Source organism: Nothoprocta perdicaria, unplaced genomic scaffold (genome assembly GCF_003342845.1).
Source record: "Nothoprocta perdicaria isolate Ctin4 unplaced genomic scaffold, notPer1 scaffold_337, whole genome shotgun sequence".
NCBI classification, from domain to species: domain Eukaryota; kingdom Metazoa; phylum Chordata; class Aves; order Tinamiformes; family Tinamidae; genus Nothoprocta; species Nothoprocta perdicaria.
The window spans coordinates 502,623-520,216 of NW_020455574.1; the positions used below are offsets into that span (position 1 = coordinate 502,623).

At 37.1% G+C, this 17,594-nt stretch overlaps 1 protein-coding gene across 1 annotated transcript; it reads left to right on the forward strand.

Moving 5' to 3' along the window:
• Window positions 1-12,368: 12,368 nt before the first annotated feature.
• On the forward strand, window positions 12,369-16,613 carry BET1 (Bet1 golgi vesicular membrane trafficking protein). The gene is made up of 4 exons (XM_026043727.1): window positions 12,369-12,422; window positions 13,974-14,089; window positions 14,817-14,873; window positions 15,354-16,613. Exons 1-4 carry the CDS (start codon window positions 12,404-12,406, stop codon window positions 15,507-15,509), a joined length of 348 nt encoding a protein of 115 aa, XP_025899512.1. The 5' UTR covers window positions 12,369-12,403; the 3' UTR covers window positions 15,510-16,613.
• Window positions 16,614-17,594: the final 981 nt, after the last annotated feature.

Consider the following 17,594-nt stretch of genomic DNA (forward strand, 5'->3'; position numbering starts at 1 on the left):
AATTCTCTTAGTTATGCATCACTGAAATCATGATTGGTTTCATTTTTGTATTTAGCTTATTGAAAGTAAATTAAAAGCTTATTAAAAAAGAACTCTAATTTTGTGCTGCATAACAAATGAGCAGTCTGATTTTCTCAATTAATGTGCTATTATTCAACAATAAACCCAATAAAGAGAGGTTAATAAAATCATACAATAGTTAATTTTATATGATAGAATTGAAGACTGAGTTACTTATTTACCCATTCTGAAGAAAACTGCCATCTTAAAATCAGTTTTTATTTCATGATGCTATAAGAACTCACTGCTGAAGGTGTTTTCCATTTGCAATTTGTCTGATAAAACAGCTGTGTGCAGGCTTTTCATCTGCCACTGTACTGACTAATATATACTCAGTACTGAAAGAGCTGCTTGCTGTCTCAGATTGCTTTTGTTTTTTTGTACAAAACAGAAAAAAAAACCCATCCAGCAGAACCCAGGTGATAAATTGAGTGTTTGAAATGCAGCAGGGAATACTGTCAGTAAACTGTTGGGTTTGCTGTGTCTTTTACACAGAGGCTAGACTCTGAGGAAATATAATTAGAAAACTCATTAAAAAGCTACAAGTGCTTATGAAACTGTCCCCAACAAATTTCTCCCAGTGCTTCAAGTGCCTACACAATAGGAGGTAAATATTAAGTTTAAGACATAAATGAAGCATGCCAGTACTCAGGAAAACACTATTTTCTACGTGTTCTCTCAGCTGAGCTCTCTGAATAGCAGGATTATCATCACTGCATGTTTCATGTCTCTGAAGTAGTTAAAATCACCTCATCAGCATTCTCAAGATGCTAAGTTAGTTTCAGACTGTTTTAAGAAACAAAAAGAGACACAGACTCATTAATAAATTTGATAAGGAGTTCACAAGTTCACCCTGAAATGGTGCACAGTACACTTTTACTAGTTCTAAAAAATAGCCTATTTTTTCAGATTCAGGCACAGAGGGAAATAAATGATAATCTCATTGAATAAATACAGCAGAAGCCATAGTAGTAGTAGTTCATCAAGCAGTTCATCAAGACCCTAACTCCTACTTAAACTGTCAGGTAAAGCCATGTAATTCTGACTTTGGAGTCTCAACTAACAGATTACATATGGCTAATTGAGTTGCATTATTGCCTGTCCTATCCACTAACACTTGAAGTTACTGTAATTTATACAGATCTAGTTTCAATTGCTGATTTTCTATATCTGCTAAAGACCAACCAATTTTTATAAGCTCTTCTCCAGAAAGTAAATCTAGGCCATGGTCTGAAACATATGTTTTGCTTCCTTTATAACAGTGGAATAATTTTACAGTAATTCCACATTAATAAATTGCTTCTGGTCTCCATCAGTGCAGAATGGGATATCTATTGACACGAAGTCTGAACACAGATTAAAATGCTATGCTGTCTATTGCAGTTCTGCTCATAACTGTGACCTGTGCCTCATGTGGACTTTTAAGCCTACTGTCATAAATCTAGAATCTTAGGCCACTCGGAAAAACTCTCTGATTTTGTGGTACCTGTAAAAGATGAACTATGATGATCTGATCTTCAGAGTATTCTGAAATATTCTAGTATAATGTGCAGCCTGAAGTTATTTCAGATTCTTAGAATATGTCAATAGTTTACAGATGGCCTGATTTACAGGAAGTAAACTTTTTCTGGAAGATTCCAGTTTTAATGGGAATATTCAGACATTATCATCTGAAACCACATCTTTAATTATAACTAACCCTAGAAATGGAAAACAGCTGCTTCAGAAGTTTCTATAGTTGTGTAGACTTAGGAGTATACATATTCTCCGCTGGATTATTGTCTACAACTCCAGCTTAGATGATTTGCTGGTTCCTCCTGCTGCTTTATCCTTGTTGCTTCCTTTTTCTAAAACTGACAGACAATAGGATAAAGATCAAATAAAGCAAGCTCCTGTATTTATCACAGTACAAATATTCCTACTACRGACTGTAAATAGCTAAACTGTTTTGCACAGTTGTTAGAAATCACAGTTTGCCTCAGAGAATAAAGAACACCAGATCATATTCCCCATGCACTGTGAAAATGATTTCTTCTGTGGAGGTGTCAATCTTTAGCGTTACTTCATCAAGAAGCAGTTGGTATTTTGGTTGCAAATATTAGATTTTAAGCCCCTTCACCAGGAGAATTTTTCATCAAATACTTACGGAAATGCTAATACTATAAATGAATTGGGGTGCTTTATGTAAAATCTCATTTTATCTGAGGGCTCCAAAGGCTGAAAATAAAGAATGCCTCAACATGAAAGATATTTTTAACAGTAGACTGGCAATCTTCTAAAACTGCAAAGAATAAAGTTAAAAAAGAAATATATTTGTACAAATACCTCGTATGACAGATGCTCCAGTCCCTTAATCATCTTTGTTGTTCTCCGCTGGAGCCTCTCGAGAAGCTCTACGTCCCTCTTGTCCTGAGGAGCCCAGAACTGCCCCCAATACTCCAGGTGCGGCCTCACCAGAGCTGAGGAGAGGGCCAGGATGCCCTCCCTCGACCTGATGGCAACATCCTCCTGATGCAGCCAAGATCCCATTGGCCTTCTTGACCACAAGGGTAGAAGAAACACTCAGAGAGAGTGAAAAGTGACTTTTCCAACTGAAAGGGGTGAGTTGGACAGATGTCCCCCCACTTCTGATGCCTAGCACTTCTGATAACGTTGGCCAAGTCATTGTCTGCCCCTTGTYGGAATTTACAGCTGCTTCTCCAGGTGATGCTCTTTCCTCCAGTTGGGTCCCAGCTACGCTTCAGAGTGCCACAGAGTTTATTCCCTCATTTTTTATGCTTCACATCTTGCAAACTGGAGTTCTGGTTAATTTGCATAAAGCAAATTCCATTTTCAGGACACATTTATGAAGTCATTTACATAGCTGACAACCGCATTTCAGTGAAAGATTCATAGCATGGCTTCTAGTCTCCTGCTAATTGAGGTTAGAAAGGCAATGCTGATGAAAAAAAWAATAATATCTTGCAACTTAGTACAAATTTACTAACAATTCAGCTTCAGAAATAAAACTTTTTTTCATATTGTCTTCTTAAATGTCTTTTAAAAACCTCATTAGTACTTCACAAATTAGAGMTACATATCAACGTGTTCCAATGTCTCAGTTTTAGTTGTTTTRCTGATACTTCACAGCATATATAAAAAATTTACTTGAATTTAGGTTGTATTCTCCARAGTTTTTAGAAAATCAAACCATTATTGATGTTTGTTTTTAAAAAAAACAGCTAACCTTTATGATCAAAGTAATATCACATATGTGATATTACTGAAAACCTGTGAAGTAATACAAAATACAGTTCACTGAATAACCTGAAAGTTTAGCTGCACTAACTTACCACTGAATCACATAATCTCAGAATGATGCAAGTTGGAAGGGACCTTAGGAGATCATCTAGTCCAGCTCAAGGGCAGTCACCTATTGCATATTGCATAGGATCATATTCACGCAGGCTTTGAGTATCTCCGGAGAAGGAGACTCCACAACCTCTCTGGGTAGCCTGTTCCAGGACTCTGTCACCCTCAAGTTAAACATTTTTTTCTCTTGTTCACACAGAACTTGCCTTGTAGCTATTCCTTCTYGTCCTATCGCTGGCCACCACTGAGAAGAGTCTGGCCCCCATCTAATGAACATTCTTATTTTCAGAGGCCTATGTTATTTGTCTCCCTTATATCTTGAGAGACTCCATCAAACATTCAACAATTTTATGAATTCTTTCAAATAAAGGCTATTTAATATCTCAGCTCCCTTAGCACATTTCCTAARCAGGGTAACGGATTCACAGATTCACAGATTCACAGAATATTTAAGGTTGGAAGGGACCTCTACAGATCATCTAGTCCAAGCAGGCACACCTACAGCATGTGGCACAGGGTGGCATCCAGGCGGGTTTTGAAGACCTCCAGAGTAGGAGACTCCACAACCTCCCTGGGCAGCCTGTTCCACTGCTCTGTCACCCTAAACCTCCCTGCTTTTCTAATTATTATGATAAAATATAGATTTAAGTTATTTCTGCTCTTGCCTCCCTACCTATTTTCTTTCAGACCAGAAAGGTCCTTTTCTTTCTATTTTTCCCCTCATTTCTGCAGTAGAATAGGTGTGTCCCACTGTACCAGGATGACTGCTTTCCAGGCAAGTGCCTTCAGTAACTTGAACCCATTTTGAACTCAAGCACTACCTAATTTCAATCTAATTTGAGAAGGTTTAAGGCCTTCAAAATGTTAAATTCCTACAAGTGTGCTGAAAATAAATGATCACTGTGAAAAAAAAAAAAGGGGAAAAAGTCATTATGCAAGCCCTTAAGGGCACCAGAAAAGCTGCAGGGAATCCCTACAGATCCAGAGCAGGGTTTCATTAGCTTCCTTGCTCATGGAAATGCCTGTAGCTGACTCCCTTTGGCACAGGGGTCATAGGGTGCCCGCCGAAGGGCTATCCTCTCTGTTCTCCATGACTTTTAGGAAAGCACCAAGGATGCTCTGTGATCCGGCCATCAGAGGGTGCAGTCGGTGCACTCATCTCAGTACCAAAGTTTGAATCTAAACCCTGGAGCAGTATGAAGTGATACTTGGGAGGTTATGTTGAGGGCAGAGCAGAGCAGCGACAGTTCCAGCTAAGTTCCTGTTTGTTAAAGAGCAGCATCACCCCACAGATCTGTACATCTCTCTYTCTCTCAATTCTCCACACAGAGAAATCTCTATATTGCCTGGCATTTTGGGATTCAGGGATCCTTCTGAATGTTGCTGTCTACTTAGCTCCCTGCTGGAAGACCTGGTTCCTCAGGGCAGTAAGTAAGATATGAGTTTCTGCACTAAGTGTGATGTTCACTGTGGTTATGGGGGAAAAAGAAGAAAGCACTGGGATAAAGCTTTGATGAAAGCCATGGCTAGAATACACTTATCTCAATTTTTAACCAAATCTGATCTGTCTAAAAGAAAAAAAAAGCTCATTATGAATTTTAAGAGCATTTTTATAGTTTTAGGGATATTAAGTAGAGAATATTTCTATTCTTGACAGGGAATTTTGTTTCATAAGATTATTCAGGTCCTCGAAGAGATTCTCATTTTCAGCAGTGCAAGTACATACAGAGAAGTCATATTCAGTTCAGAGTAAATCATGATCTTGAACAATGTCATATAAGAATGTGCTTCCTTCTTTATATGTAGCTGTTCAGTGACGTGAGAGCATCATTTTGCAAAATTCCCTGCAGTGTGCATTTCTTTACACAACTGGAGAATTCAGTACAGCAACATCAAAACATATGGCTTTACCAAAATGTATACTATTTTTAGCTAWTTTTTTTTTCAATTTCTATTGCATAAGCTCTCAAAACTTACACAAATTAATATAGTTTTATGCAATTAAGYTAGTGTTCCTATTTTTTCCCCTTCATATTGCTTATTTGTTTCTAAAAAGCATCAGAAAACGTAATGTTCATAATGACTTAACTGTATAAACATGACAGGAATTACGAGTATTACAAAGTACCCAGGGGAAGTAGCATGTCTTTGTTTATACTTTACATGATGAACCAGTCATTTGACTCTATTGTAATGCAAATAATGATGCTAAATTCTGATTCATGTATCACGTCTTTTTTTTAATCTGTACATGTGAACTAAGGGTTTTTTATGTCATTTTCAAAAGAATTAGATTACTTCTGTTGGTGAATGGTCTGTGGGAGCTGAAATCTGTCTTCTTGGTGTACAATGAAACATAAGTTTGTTTTTAATGACATTACAGAAAACCATGAAAAGAACATGTGGCACAGTTCTGGAATATAATAATCTTTTCTACATTATAGTTACTTTTGTCTTTGAACCTCTGCCATAAAAAATTGAAGCAATTTCATCGCTGACTTCATTAAAAGCTAGGTCAGTTGCTGAAATTCTCAAGAAGTTAAAAGAATTGTCTCTTACAAATGCATTGGTGTATCTTTATAGAGTACTATGTAATAAGATCTTTCCACTTGCTTTGTTGAATCTGACAAAAAAAAAGACCATATAGAACTTATCCAATATATAATCCTGTGGCATAATGTAGTGTCGGACAGAAATATCCAAATTAATTCTGAATTGGCCAGCACAGTACATAAAGCCTTACAGTCCCATTAGCACAGCTCCCAGCAGAGACAACCAGCCCTGTTGTGGTCCAGGTAACAGCTTAAGAAAATGTTCTTTATAAAGGCAATTTGAATGGGCAATTGCTCTGKGATGCCCCTTCTGGGAAACAAGGGACTTCCAAGATTTTTCGTAGATTTATTTTCAAATACTAGCTTCTCTAATTAATCATCCAACAAATCTGATTCGTGCACGGTTTGTTGACCTCTGAGGAAATTAAGATTAAAGGATTAAAGAAGCACATGATATTTTTATTTCTTTAAGTAACTGTCCAGTGGAAAAGCACAAAGCTGGTTCTAGATTCCGTGAATCTCAACTCTCATTCTGTGTTTTCCCTTTGTAGAAAAAGTGAACGTACTAAAGGTGAATGCACAGGAAATTAAAGTGAGCACAACAATTTTATTCATTTTCAATGATACGACTGCTATGCTTGCCACACCTGTCTTGAAAAATGCTCTGCCAAGCTACAAGTCTAGAAAACAGCTTTCTCCTCCCTGAGATTCACTGAGCTTAAAGTCTCTGCTTTTATTAAATTCTCTGTTTTGACTGGTCAAAAATTTTCCCACATGTCTGAGAGATCAAAATAAACACTACTCAAATCATCAAGTTATTATTTAAATTATTATTTAATTGCATTTTACAAAGTATTGGTACTGAATGCTCCATTCATCTCATACACTTGTTTTACTGAAATGAAAAGTTACTTTGACTTCCATTTTTTATTTTAACTATATTAATCATCCTCTTTAGACATCACAGTTATTAATGTTCAGGCTGCTGCATGGCTCTGAATTCTTATCACTCATTCAGCTAATACTAGTACCCAGTCAAAACTGACATCAGAAATAGTACCAGAATATTAGAAAAAGAAATCATGACTAGAATTATTCATAGATTACACTGCAAACACTACTTGGAAAACAAAGAATCAGAGGAGTTTTTTTTTTAAATTAAAATGTATAGCCTGATCTAAAGTCAATAATAAATTCTCCATGGCTTCAATAAACTTTGGTTCTAGTTCTTTGTAATGAAATTTAGATAGGAGCCCACAAGTCGTGTCCATAATGTTGCTTTTTTATTCTGATGTAATTTTACAGCACTGACAATAAATCTATAAAAACATAGCAGAGATTTTCATTGCACAATCAAACAAGCAATGCAGCAATTTGTTACTAAAAAAATAATCATAGGAAAGAATAAGCAGAACCACATTATTTAGCAAAAACATTTAAGTAATACTATTTTTTTTAAATGTAATTATCCATGAGTAAAGATAGCTCTGTATTATCCAAATGTGGCTTATATCAAAGTAAAGAGAAAGAAACATTAACTGCTATTTTTTGTTTGTTTGGCTTTTAAARAGGCCTGTAAAGGTCAAAAAAAAAGTAATTTCTTACTTCAAATATTTAGTGAGCTGTAAAATCTTATTATGATTTTAAATAGTTTTGCCAATAACCATCATGTATGTATGCAAAGCTACTGGATAGGAAGTCTTTATGGGTGCAATGTGTTACACATCTTTTGAACCACTGAATGGATAGGCCTAGGATTACTAGGAGCAGAAGAACACAACCCTGCCTGTTCAAACAAGCCCCAAGGACTCACAGCAATGCAGTCTTACCAAAGGTAACCAGAGTTCCTTGGGGCTGCATCATGTCATGTTGATGCCTTTTAAAACAAGTAAAAAGCTAGTTTGGCTGAACTTGGTAACAGTTTTTTTATTAAAAGAACCCGATGAAGAATGAAAGTAGCTTGAAAACATACTGTGATGAGGTAAACCTCATTCCAGAAAGAATCTGTTTCGTCTGAGATGGAAGTGTGTTAGGACTGTAAACAGCTATGGCTCTCCTTGGCAGTATTTAATAAAGTTTGAATTACTGTGATGGTGAAAGTGGTTTGTCCGCACCTGAGGTCATGTACTTGTGTTCCCATCACTAACGAATTGTAACGAATCCACATGACGATTCTACTTGTGACTTGCATGTTTATCTCTGAGCAATGCTCAGCTTCCTCCACACATTCAAGGCCTTGTGAAAGGAACAGGTTTACATGGCGTTTCCTCCTTTTTCAGGGCAGTTTTTGGAGAATATACCCAATAAGAATAAGGTTGATGGTATCTCCAAGTTAAGCAACATTTTTGTCATCTTTTAGAATACAGGAGATAATTTGACTGATTTTGCTTGAATAGTATTTTAGGGTCCTCAATTGCTAAATAATGTTAGAATAAACCAGAATATTAAGTGAAAAGGATACTGATAAAAGATGCTGGTATCTTTGTTTTTGAAGATACTGAACATAATTAGAAACATTCTCTGATCCAATTCTGCCTTTACATGACTAACAGTTTTATTCAGAAATGTTGTCAGCTCTAAATTAATTGCACAGCAGATGAAGCTTTAACTAGCAAATATACATTTTTAATAATTGCAACTTACTAAGTTATTAAACTAGTGATTGAAACATTTGATACTAACATAATATCATGCATTATCATCTTTTCAACTCTAATGATGCCTGTGACATTATTTTCACAGTCTGTTAATTGCTAAAGTAGCAAGTTAATCATGATGGCAGTGAAAACGTGTTTATCAAACATGTAGAAACATTGACATTTTCATTACTTATTTAATAATTCAGTGATAATCATTATATTATTAGCATCATGTTAAGATTCCAGAGCTTTTAGTTGTGTATTAGAAGTACAATTGCACAGGATCTTCTCAGATACCTTTCTTGTTCTTTATTTTTATGGTATTTGTGATGGAGTCATGAGTAATTTATTATTAAAATATATGAGCTGTTTGCAATATATATGTATTCATATAGTTTAATTGGAGGCAATAAAGARAACCAATATATGCTAACAATAAGAAAAGACACCGCTTGGTAAGACATGGGGAACACTCCTTTGATAATAGATGTCTTCAAAAAAAAGAAACAAATGTTCATTAATATTTCTGGGAAAGGAGACTGACACACATTCCCTAAAAAGGGTGTCTGAAGATGATACTAGGCTATTATTCAAAGATCACAGAAACACACTTCATACAGTAAGCTTGCAGACTGCAAGCAATGTCATTTTTTTCCCTTTCTTTTTACGGTGTTTTGATAAAACAAAACTTGGAACGGTCAGTCCTTTCAAAACCATTTGCTAACTACTCGCTTTGGCTTCCTGACAGGAAGAACTACAGGTGCTAAGAACATCTGCATTCCCATCGGCTGATGGAGCATGACTGATTTACAAAGTGATGTTGTCGAGCTCATAGCCTGCATGTGAGAGAGCTTCCAGGGAATGGGCCAGAAAATGGACAGGGGTTGTTGTCATGTGAACCTACTCATCTTACTTATTCTTTCTGTGATGTGATTAACATGGATAAAAGTGATGGATGGAAAATATAATATAAACTTAAGCAAATTTTAATGATACTCAGTTGATGTCTATGAGATGGAACTGTGATTTCATTAGTTTAATGTCAGGAGAATTATAAAATTAACTTTTGTACAAGGTACTTTCAGTGTATAAAAATAAATAAATTCAATATGACAAAATGTATCTGAAATATTAATCATGTCAGTATTACTTCCATGCTTTGCTGTAATAAAATGTGAGGAATCAAATGTGCTTGTCACACTTTATGACTTCATTTATAAATCATTTATAAATTTATAAAAAGACATAATATGCTATTTCAAAATATTACACATAAGTTACAGATATGAATACTGTAAGTTGTGAACACCTTATGTGAGGCTAATTTGAATATCTTTTTATTTTATAGAAAATATAAATGAAAATGAAAAACAGACTCCTTAATAACGACTAATAGCTATAATCCTAATAAGGAGATTTATCTTTTTGACTTTATAAATACGCATTTTTTGAAAAGAAATGAAAGAAGAGTAATGGGGAGATAAAGAATGGTGCCACACAGTACACAAGTACTGAAAAAAGCTTTTTAAAACATTACAATTTAAGCCATTTAAGAAAAAAAAAGTAAATAAAATTTACTTAAGAGACTCAATTAGCTGTCAAAAAAGACATACTTTACTGTTTCCTTCTGGACACAGATTCACTCTCTGTTTCTTAATTTAGCTAATGAAAAGGCTGTTTTTCACCCTAACTCTATCTGCCCAACCGTGTTTGAAGAGGATATTGGTCCTAGTAGAGTTCTACTGCAACTCATGAAGAACAGTTTCTCAGAATCTGTCCATTTTCTAAAAACTTTACATCATATCAATTTTGCTGTTTATAGAATGTATTTTTGAGACCTCTTTGTCCTGGGAAAGTTCAGAAATGACACCATCTGCATACTTCAGATGGTTTTATCATGAACAGAAACTTTAATTTGGTGATGGTAGTACAAGGACTACTTCACCACTTCTTTAAAGAACTGATTTATATTCCTGCATTGATGTAAATCAGTTCTCAGTTCATCAGTGGTGTCAGCCTGCAAACTCACTTAAGAATTGCTGGGTTTCATACAAAAGATGATGGAGAATTTCCTCATAATGCCTGATGTGAATGATAATTTTGCAGTTTGATTTTTCTCCTTTTCCTTCTCCCTCATTTTCTCCATGTAAATAATGCCTTAGTTGAAATTTAGGATAGATTGACTGCTCAAATTTTATTCTTCATAATKCTCTTTGAGATATGGGCATTCTGTTGTGACGGAGAAGATAAATGAACAGCTTCTCAATGTTTATCTTATTTTGGCTGACAGARGACTAGTATTTCAGTTCAACTTTGACAAGCAGAAAAAATACAAATGTTGCAGTTATTTGGGTTTTACCCATGACAAAAGGATACATGAGCAGTCATACAGCAATTACATGGGATGTCATCTGGAAAGCATTGGTGTTCATGGTGACCAGTGTTATTTTATGCTTTGTGCTACACCTTTACCCACCTAGATAAAGACCTGTTATTATATGGCAGACTCTAGAAGAAGGAGCTTTGGTCTGGGTTTATATAGCTTGTATAATAAAAGTGCAGTAGTCTTACYGCATCTTTGAGGCCCTACCAGAACACAAATAGCAAAGCGTGAAGTGGATGGTATCTCCTAAAAGTTGGAAAAAACAGCGTAGCTTCTTTAGTCCCACGGGTGCAATACCTAAAACATCGACCTCTAATCTACTCCATGACATTGTTTGTTYTATGCTCGAGGACTGAGAAATCATTCTGGTTTCATCCTGGGAAATAAATTCAATCCAATGGCCTAAAGAATGAGTCACGTCTTTAATAAAAGGAGATAAAACCCATTTCTGACAAAGCATTACAAGAGGTCAAAGTGTACAGAGGAGAAGAAATTATCTTTGCAAATGAAATGCAAAATTATTCTGAGCCCTGACTATTCGATAATAATGAAATCTGCATGATTTGCTGTGTGCTGCAGCAGCTCGCCTGTCATTTACAAACTAAGCACACAAAAATTAGGGCAGAGGGGCTCTGCTCGCCCCAAAGGTCTTTTTTTTTTAATGGCCATATGTGGCAATTCAAGACAATCATTGATAATCCTATCCTTTCCTAAGGAAATGGCACAGTACTGCCATTACTGTACATCTATTAAATAGATTTAATAATCTATTAAAATGAAGGTTGAGTTCTGATTTTTTTTTACCAGAATCAATTCTTAAAGCTTAACACAAGCTTAAATGAGTCATGTGCTGCATAGATTCATAATAATTGGTTTTATTCAGTAGATGTTACTGCTTTTATTTAGTAGATGTTGCTCTGTCTTAAGATACAGGAAAGTGGGAACATAGCAGCTCCGCTGGCCTCCGGCTCCACTGCCAGTCTTTGTTGGAGGGCAGTTATTTCCCCTGCAGCACCACTCTGGCTTATCCTGCCTCTCTGTTTGACTGTCCCACACCCGGGGCTCTCCGACATTCGCTCAGTTGGCCAACAAGGCCGTTTTCACGGCCTGCTGTGGGAATGAAACTGCGGCCACAGCCCAAGGCCGCCCCAGTTGGGATAGATGAGAGGATCTCGCGCCCGCCTCAAGATGGCGGCGCAGCCACGGCCGCCCTCCCGCCCGCGGCAGGGACTACGTTACCCAGCGCGCCCCGCGCCGCCCGTGGTGCCGCGCGGCGGGCAGCGCTGTCGTGGCGCCCGCGGGGTGAATGAGGCGGGAGCGGGGGCTGCGCCGCGGCCGCCCCGCCGAGCGCCCCTGCCCGCAGCCCGCCGAGCCGCCGCCTTCCTCCTGCTCCTCCTCCGGCAGCGCCGGGCACGGCCATGAGGCGCGCGGGGCTGGGTAAGCGTCGGGGCCTGCAGCCACCGGGCGAGCGGGGAGCGCCGCGGCAGGGCCCGGAGCGGCGGCGGCCTGTGCTGCGCTCCCGGACGGGCCCGGGGCCCGGGCAGCTGCGGCCTGCGCAGGGGGTCGGGCCCCCGGGGATCCCCCACTGTCCTCCCTTCCCTCCTTCCCTTCCTCCTTCTCTCCCTCCTTTCTTGCAGCGCAGCCCGGGGTCCGTCCTGGGGGATAAAAGACACGTCRTCCTCGGTCAGATCGCTCCCATGTTTTCACTGGGTTTATAACTTTTATGTAATTTTTTTTTTGGAGAAACAAAAAACAAACCAACAAGAAAACCCTCAGCTTACTTTGTGCATAGCCAGGTGCACGTGCCCAAGTCCTGAGAGCTCTGGAGGACCTTGGGGCCTGTTTCTCCGCCCGTGGCCACGTCGCCGGCCGTGCCAGCMCCTTGACCTCCTGCTCTGCGCCCCGGCACCTCTGGGTGCTGTCACCTCCCTGCACAGCCTAGGGAGCCCCCGTCGTGCCCCAGAACCCCGGATCTGAGGATCTGGTGCTTCTTCCTATACAGGAATCTCCCGATGAATGTGTACACCTGATGAATGCCACCTRTTAGACCTATGGTATCTATAATAGTGCTCTAGATTTACTTTTCCACTTTTCTGTTCTGTTTTTGATAAGATATGTGCAAGTTAAAACAAGTCTTGGAGGTGCAGAGGCCAGATGGGAAGCCAGCTCGTTATGCTGCTTATGAAAATGTGACATAATAGATGTTTGTGGAAGGAAACATAAGAAAAAGAATGTACCTTCTTCTAATATGTTTCAAGGAATCAGTGGCTTAGAGAACAAACAAAGTACATCTTTTAAAAAACACAACACTAAGGACAAGGAGAAGATTTAACATCTGTTATGGCTGTAAAATGCAAAAAAAAAAATTTGCTGCTTGCTTGCAGGTTTATTAAATTTTGCCTTGCCATGTCAGCCTTTATGATAAAGCTTGTAATTGTTCTTTTCAGCCTGCCTTTCTTAGTTTTGGTTTCTCTTCTTTGGCTGTGGGTGTTAGACTTGAGTCATGCAGTGCATCTAGAGTAGATGTAGCTTTCACTTTGGGTCCCAGCACTGCTGTCCCGCTGCTGTTTTTAGGAGATCTTTGTAAGGGGTTGGAGGAACCAATTCTCTTCTGTTCTGGTTGCTCCTGACTTGCTGAGCTGCTTAGAGAGCTGTCCTGAGGCTCCATCACTCAATGGGCAAAGGCAGGAGCAGAATTGCAGAACGGAGGTAGAAGAAGAAGGTTCAGTAGCCTTGTCTTCTTATGTAAGCCTTTTTTTGTAGAGAAATGTGTGTAAGGATCATATTATCACCTGTTCTTCAAATGTGGTTGTTCTAAAATACTTAGGCTATTGCCCATGAAAGTCTTTGGGCTTTGATTTTTTTATTTCTTTAAGCCATTAATCTCAGGAAATGCACTTGGAAATGGCAAGTGTGCCTTTTCCCATATGAAGGGTACTTGCTTCAGTGGTACCTTCTGTCTGTAATTGCTGGCTGTTGTGTCCATAGGTGATGGAGCACCTTCTGGTAACTATGGCTATACCAACAGTGGATACAGTGTATATGAAGAAGAAAATGAAAGGTTAACAGAAAGYCTGCGTACCAAAGTCAGTGCCATTAAATCAGTAAGTATGTAATTAYAGTATCATCATCACACCCATTGAATTAAATTACAGAGACTAGCAGTAGGCTTAGTTTAAAATATAAATTTAATGCAGTGAAGAATTATGGGTCAGCTAAAATGCACAATGTATTAATTTGTGTGTATAATTTTTCCTTTAGTTAGGCTTTAGCTCTAGGTGTCCTTTTTGGGTAATCTTGAGSATAGCTACAGTGCTATCCTGCTAATTAATTATCCTAGAAAATGTATCACTGTCCTGACAGAAACTGGAAACTTGACTTTAAGTCAGTGAGTGATCTGTCAATACATTGGCTCTGGTTAATTTAAGAATTTGGACTACTTCAGCAGAACTTGATAAGCCAGAATGATGATAACAAAAGCRTATGTTGACAGATCTATAATGTGTAATAGCTGTCAGAAACAGAGGCTCGTGCCCTCTTTGAAGGAAGCTTTTTTTATGTAAGACTAGCAGAAGGTGCTCTTAAACTGTTTACCTAGAAAGCTTATGTAAAATGAGTGTCAGTCTTGACATGGTTAGAGATTGCTGTGAAATACAGCAGTAAGAAATCATGAGATTGAGTGATGGCACAAAGATACACAGGCTTTGATTAATCCAAAGCATCAGGGCTTGTAGCACCGTTCCCTTCTGGAATGCAYGGAATGGAATGGATTTTTCATTCTAATTATGTGTAATGGCTAACATAGATGTAACTTTTTTTTTTTTTTAATAGCTTTCCATTGAAATTGGAACAGAAGTTAAAAATCAAAATAAAATGTTATCAGAGATGGTAAGTGTTCAGTTACTGTTGTCCGATATTTAAATAAAATTAATGTAAAATGAATCTTTTTTAGTATAAATTATTGTTTTAAAATATTGACAGATTCATATTGTTCATAAAATATGACCAGTTCATCAGCAAGACTTCTGTTCAGAGAATGATGTGCAATTGTGGCGTTCTAAGGACTGACCAAGTACTCAAGATATGACTATTTGTTTGGAATTAGCAAGCATGTACTATTTAAAAGGCAGTTCTATGCTATTTGGACTTAATGGAAAATGGAAGCAAAATAGTGTTTTTCTTAAGACATACATGCATTTTTTTGCTTAAAAGTGAATTTGTTGTGGGAGAGGAGTAAGAACATTCCTGGATCAATGGGATAAACTTCCTGCTAATTTTTAGAAGACTTGAAAGGATTACCCTTAGCAAGGAGTACTTTGTTTCCTCACAGTAACTTGTTTCTTCTTTTCTTTCTTTTTCTTAATGTAGGATAATGACTTTGACTCTGCRGGCGGACTTCTAGGTGCAACAATGGGCAGACTGAGAACACTTTCCAGAGGGAGTCAGACCAAACTGCTGTGCTACATGATGCTCTTCTCGTTGTTTGTTTTTTTTGTAATATACTGGATTATTAAACTGAGGTGATAAAAGTTATCTTCAGTTTAATTTGTGTAATTTCAGCCATAAAACAGTCTGAATTAATGAATACGGTGATCTARACTGACATATTCTGTCAAAACATGATCTTGCAGTAAATTGCATTAAGTTCTAATGCAGTATTCTTCTTAATCTATTGGAATCTTTCACATAAGCCTCTCTCCTAGATGCATTATTTGTAGGTATGCAGAAACCACTAGCACATACAGTTGCCTTTTATAGGGTAGAATCTATTTTTAGAATTAGGTTAAACAAAAAAGCCCTCCAAAACAAATACTGTTCAGATAAGAATTCAAGTGAAAAATGTGAAACTTTCYGAGTCTGCTTTTAATTCTAGACCATGCTGTAAACTAGAGCTTCAGTTTCAGWCATTTAGTTCTAGAAGTACGAAGAATACTTGGATCTTACTGAATTGATTTTTATTTATGTTTTTTTAAGGGACTGGCTTGAAGCTAACAAATGTAAAAACGGTGCCCTCAGAACTAATTTTGATACCCAAAAGGTTGAGGGCTAATAGTCTACAGATTCTGGAAGCTTCAAAATTGTTTTTTATGGAGAAGCTGTGTAAAACTGGATTTTTTTTTTTAATTGAGGCTAAGTAATACTTAAACATCTGTTTCTTTAAGCAAATACCTTTAATTTTTCAGATCCACCAATATGGACACAGTAAAAATGTTTTCCATATGTTTTATATTTTACTGATTCCATTGAATCACTAGAACTTTTACCAGTAGTATATTCACTTTTCCATTAATAATGATCTCTAAAAGTGCATGATATCAGAAATGTGAGGTCAGTTATTTTGACTTTTGTACTGAGGTTTATAATGATGCACCTGTTGAAGGTGCTGTCAGGGTAACTTCTTACGACTTTTTTTTTTGGCTCATCAAATAGTTTCTTATGCTTGAACCTATTACAGTGCTGAGTTCAACATTTACAGAGTCAATTGAAATTGTATCTACATTTTTACTAACTTTTTWAAAAACGTTGTATAAGTATTGCCCTGAATAAATTAATTACAATCGATATAAATAAAGCATCTTGTAGTACTCCAGGTATATGTAGTTTGTTTGTGTGCATTCTTTCCTAAGACAGAATAACAAGCTTTTTTGGAATTGTTGCTGTATATAAGGAGTTAGAATTTTGAAAGGATTGCTGTTAAAAGAAATGTTGATATATGCCGCCTACTTCTTTTATGTTAGATTTCATATTTTAACAAAAAATTGGGCAGATAAATCACTAATACAATACATTTATACTGAATTTGTAGAAGTGAATAAAGTTCAAGTATTTGTAGCTGATTTAATCTTTGACTGTTAAGAGGACTATAAATTTAATTTCTGAGAGAGGAAAAAAAAAATCTGGATATTAACGCTAGAAAAAGGCATGTTCTTCATCTGAGAATTAAGAAGCTTGTCAAGGAGTGTAACATTGCCAAAGCCGACACATAGGATGTAACTCACCACCCAAAACTGATGCACTTTTATAATGTTACCAAGACTGGAGTTGTAATAATGGTGTTTTTTGTAATTGAGCTATAAATGGTAATAGTTTTTTATTATTGATGTTAAGTAGAAAATGCATAAATACAACTAGTTACTTGAATGATGCACTTATCTTTGCTTTTGAAGTCTTTTACCTATCATTCAGGGCATGTATAAAGTAAAGAGGAAAAAAGGACTTTGGTTTTAAATCCAAAACCACATTAAAAGGTAATTTGTGAAGGATAGGAAGTCGTGTTTTCTGGAATAATACTTTGATATTTTGCATTATAATCATTCTCTCCACAATCCCCCTCCCCTTTTTTCTCCAGGATGGCAGGGGAGGAGGAGAGGGAAAAGAAATGGTAAAAATCTTGCTTCTCTCTTCCTTTCTCTTTCTCATTTAGAATTCTCCTTTTTTAAAATTTTCTATWCCATATTAAGTTGAGGCAGGAGAGAGAGAGTGGGAGGAAGAAAATTTTAAGTGCAAAAGGTATATTGAACTACTTAAACAGATTTTTTATGTTGTTTTATATTTTTAAGGATGAATATGACTGTGAATAGCTTTTATTTAAAAAATGCACATGGACCT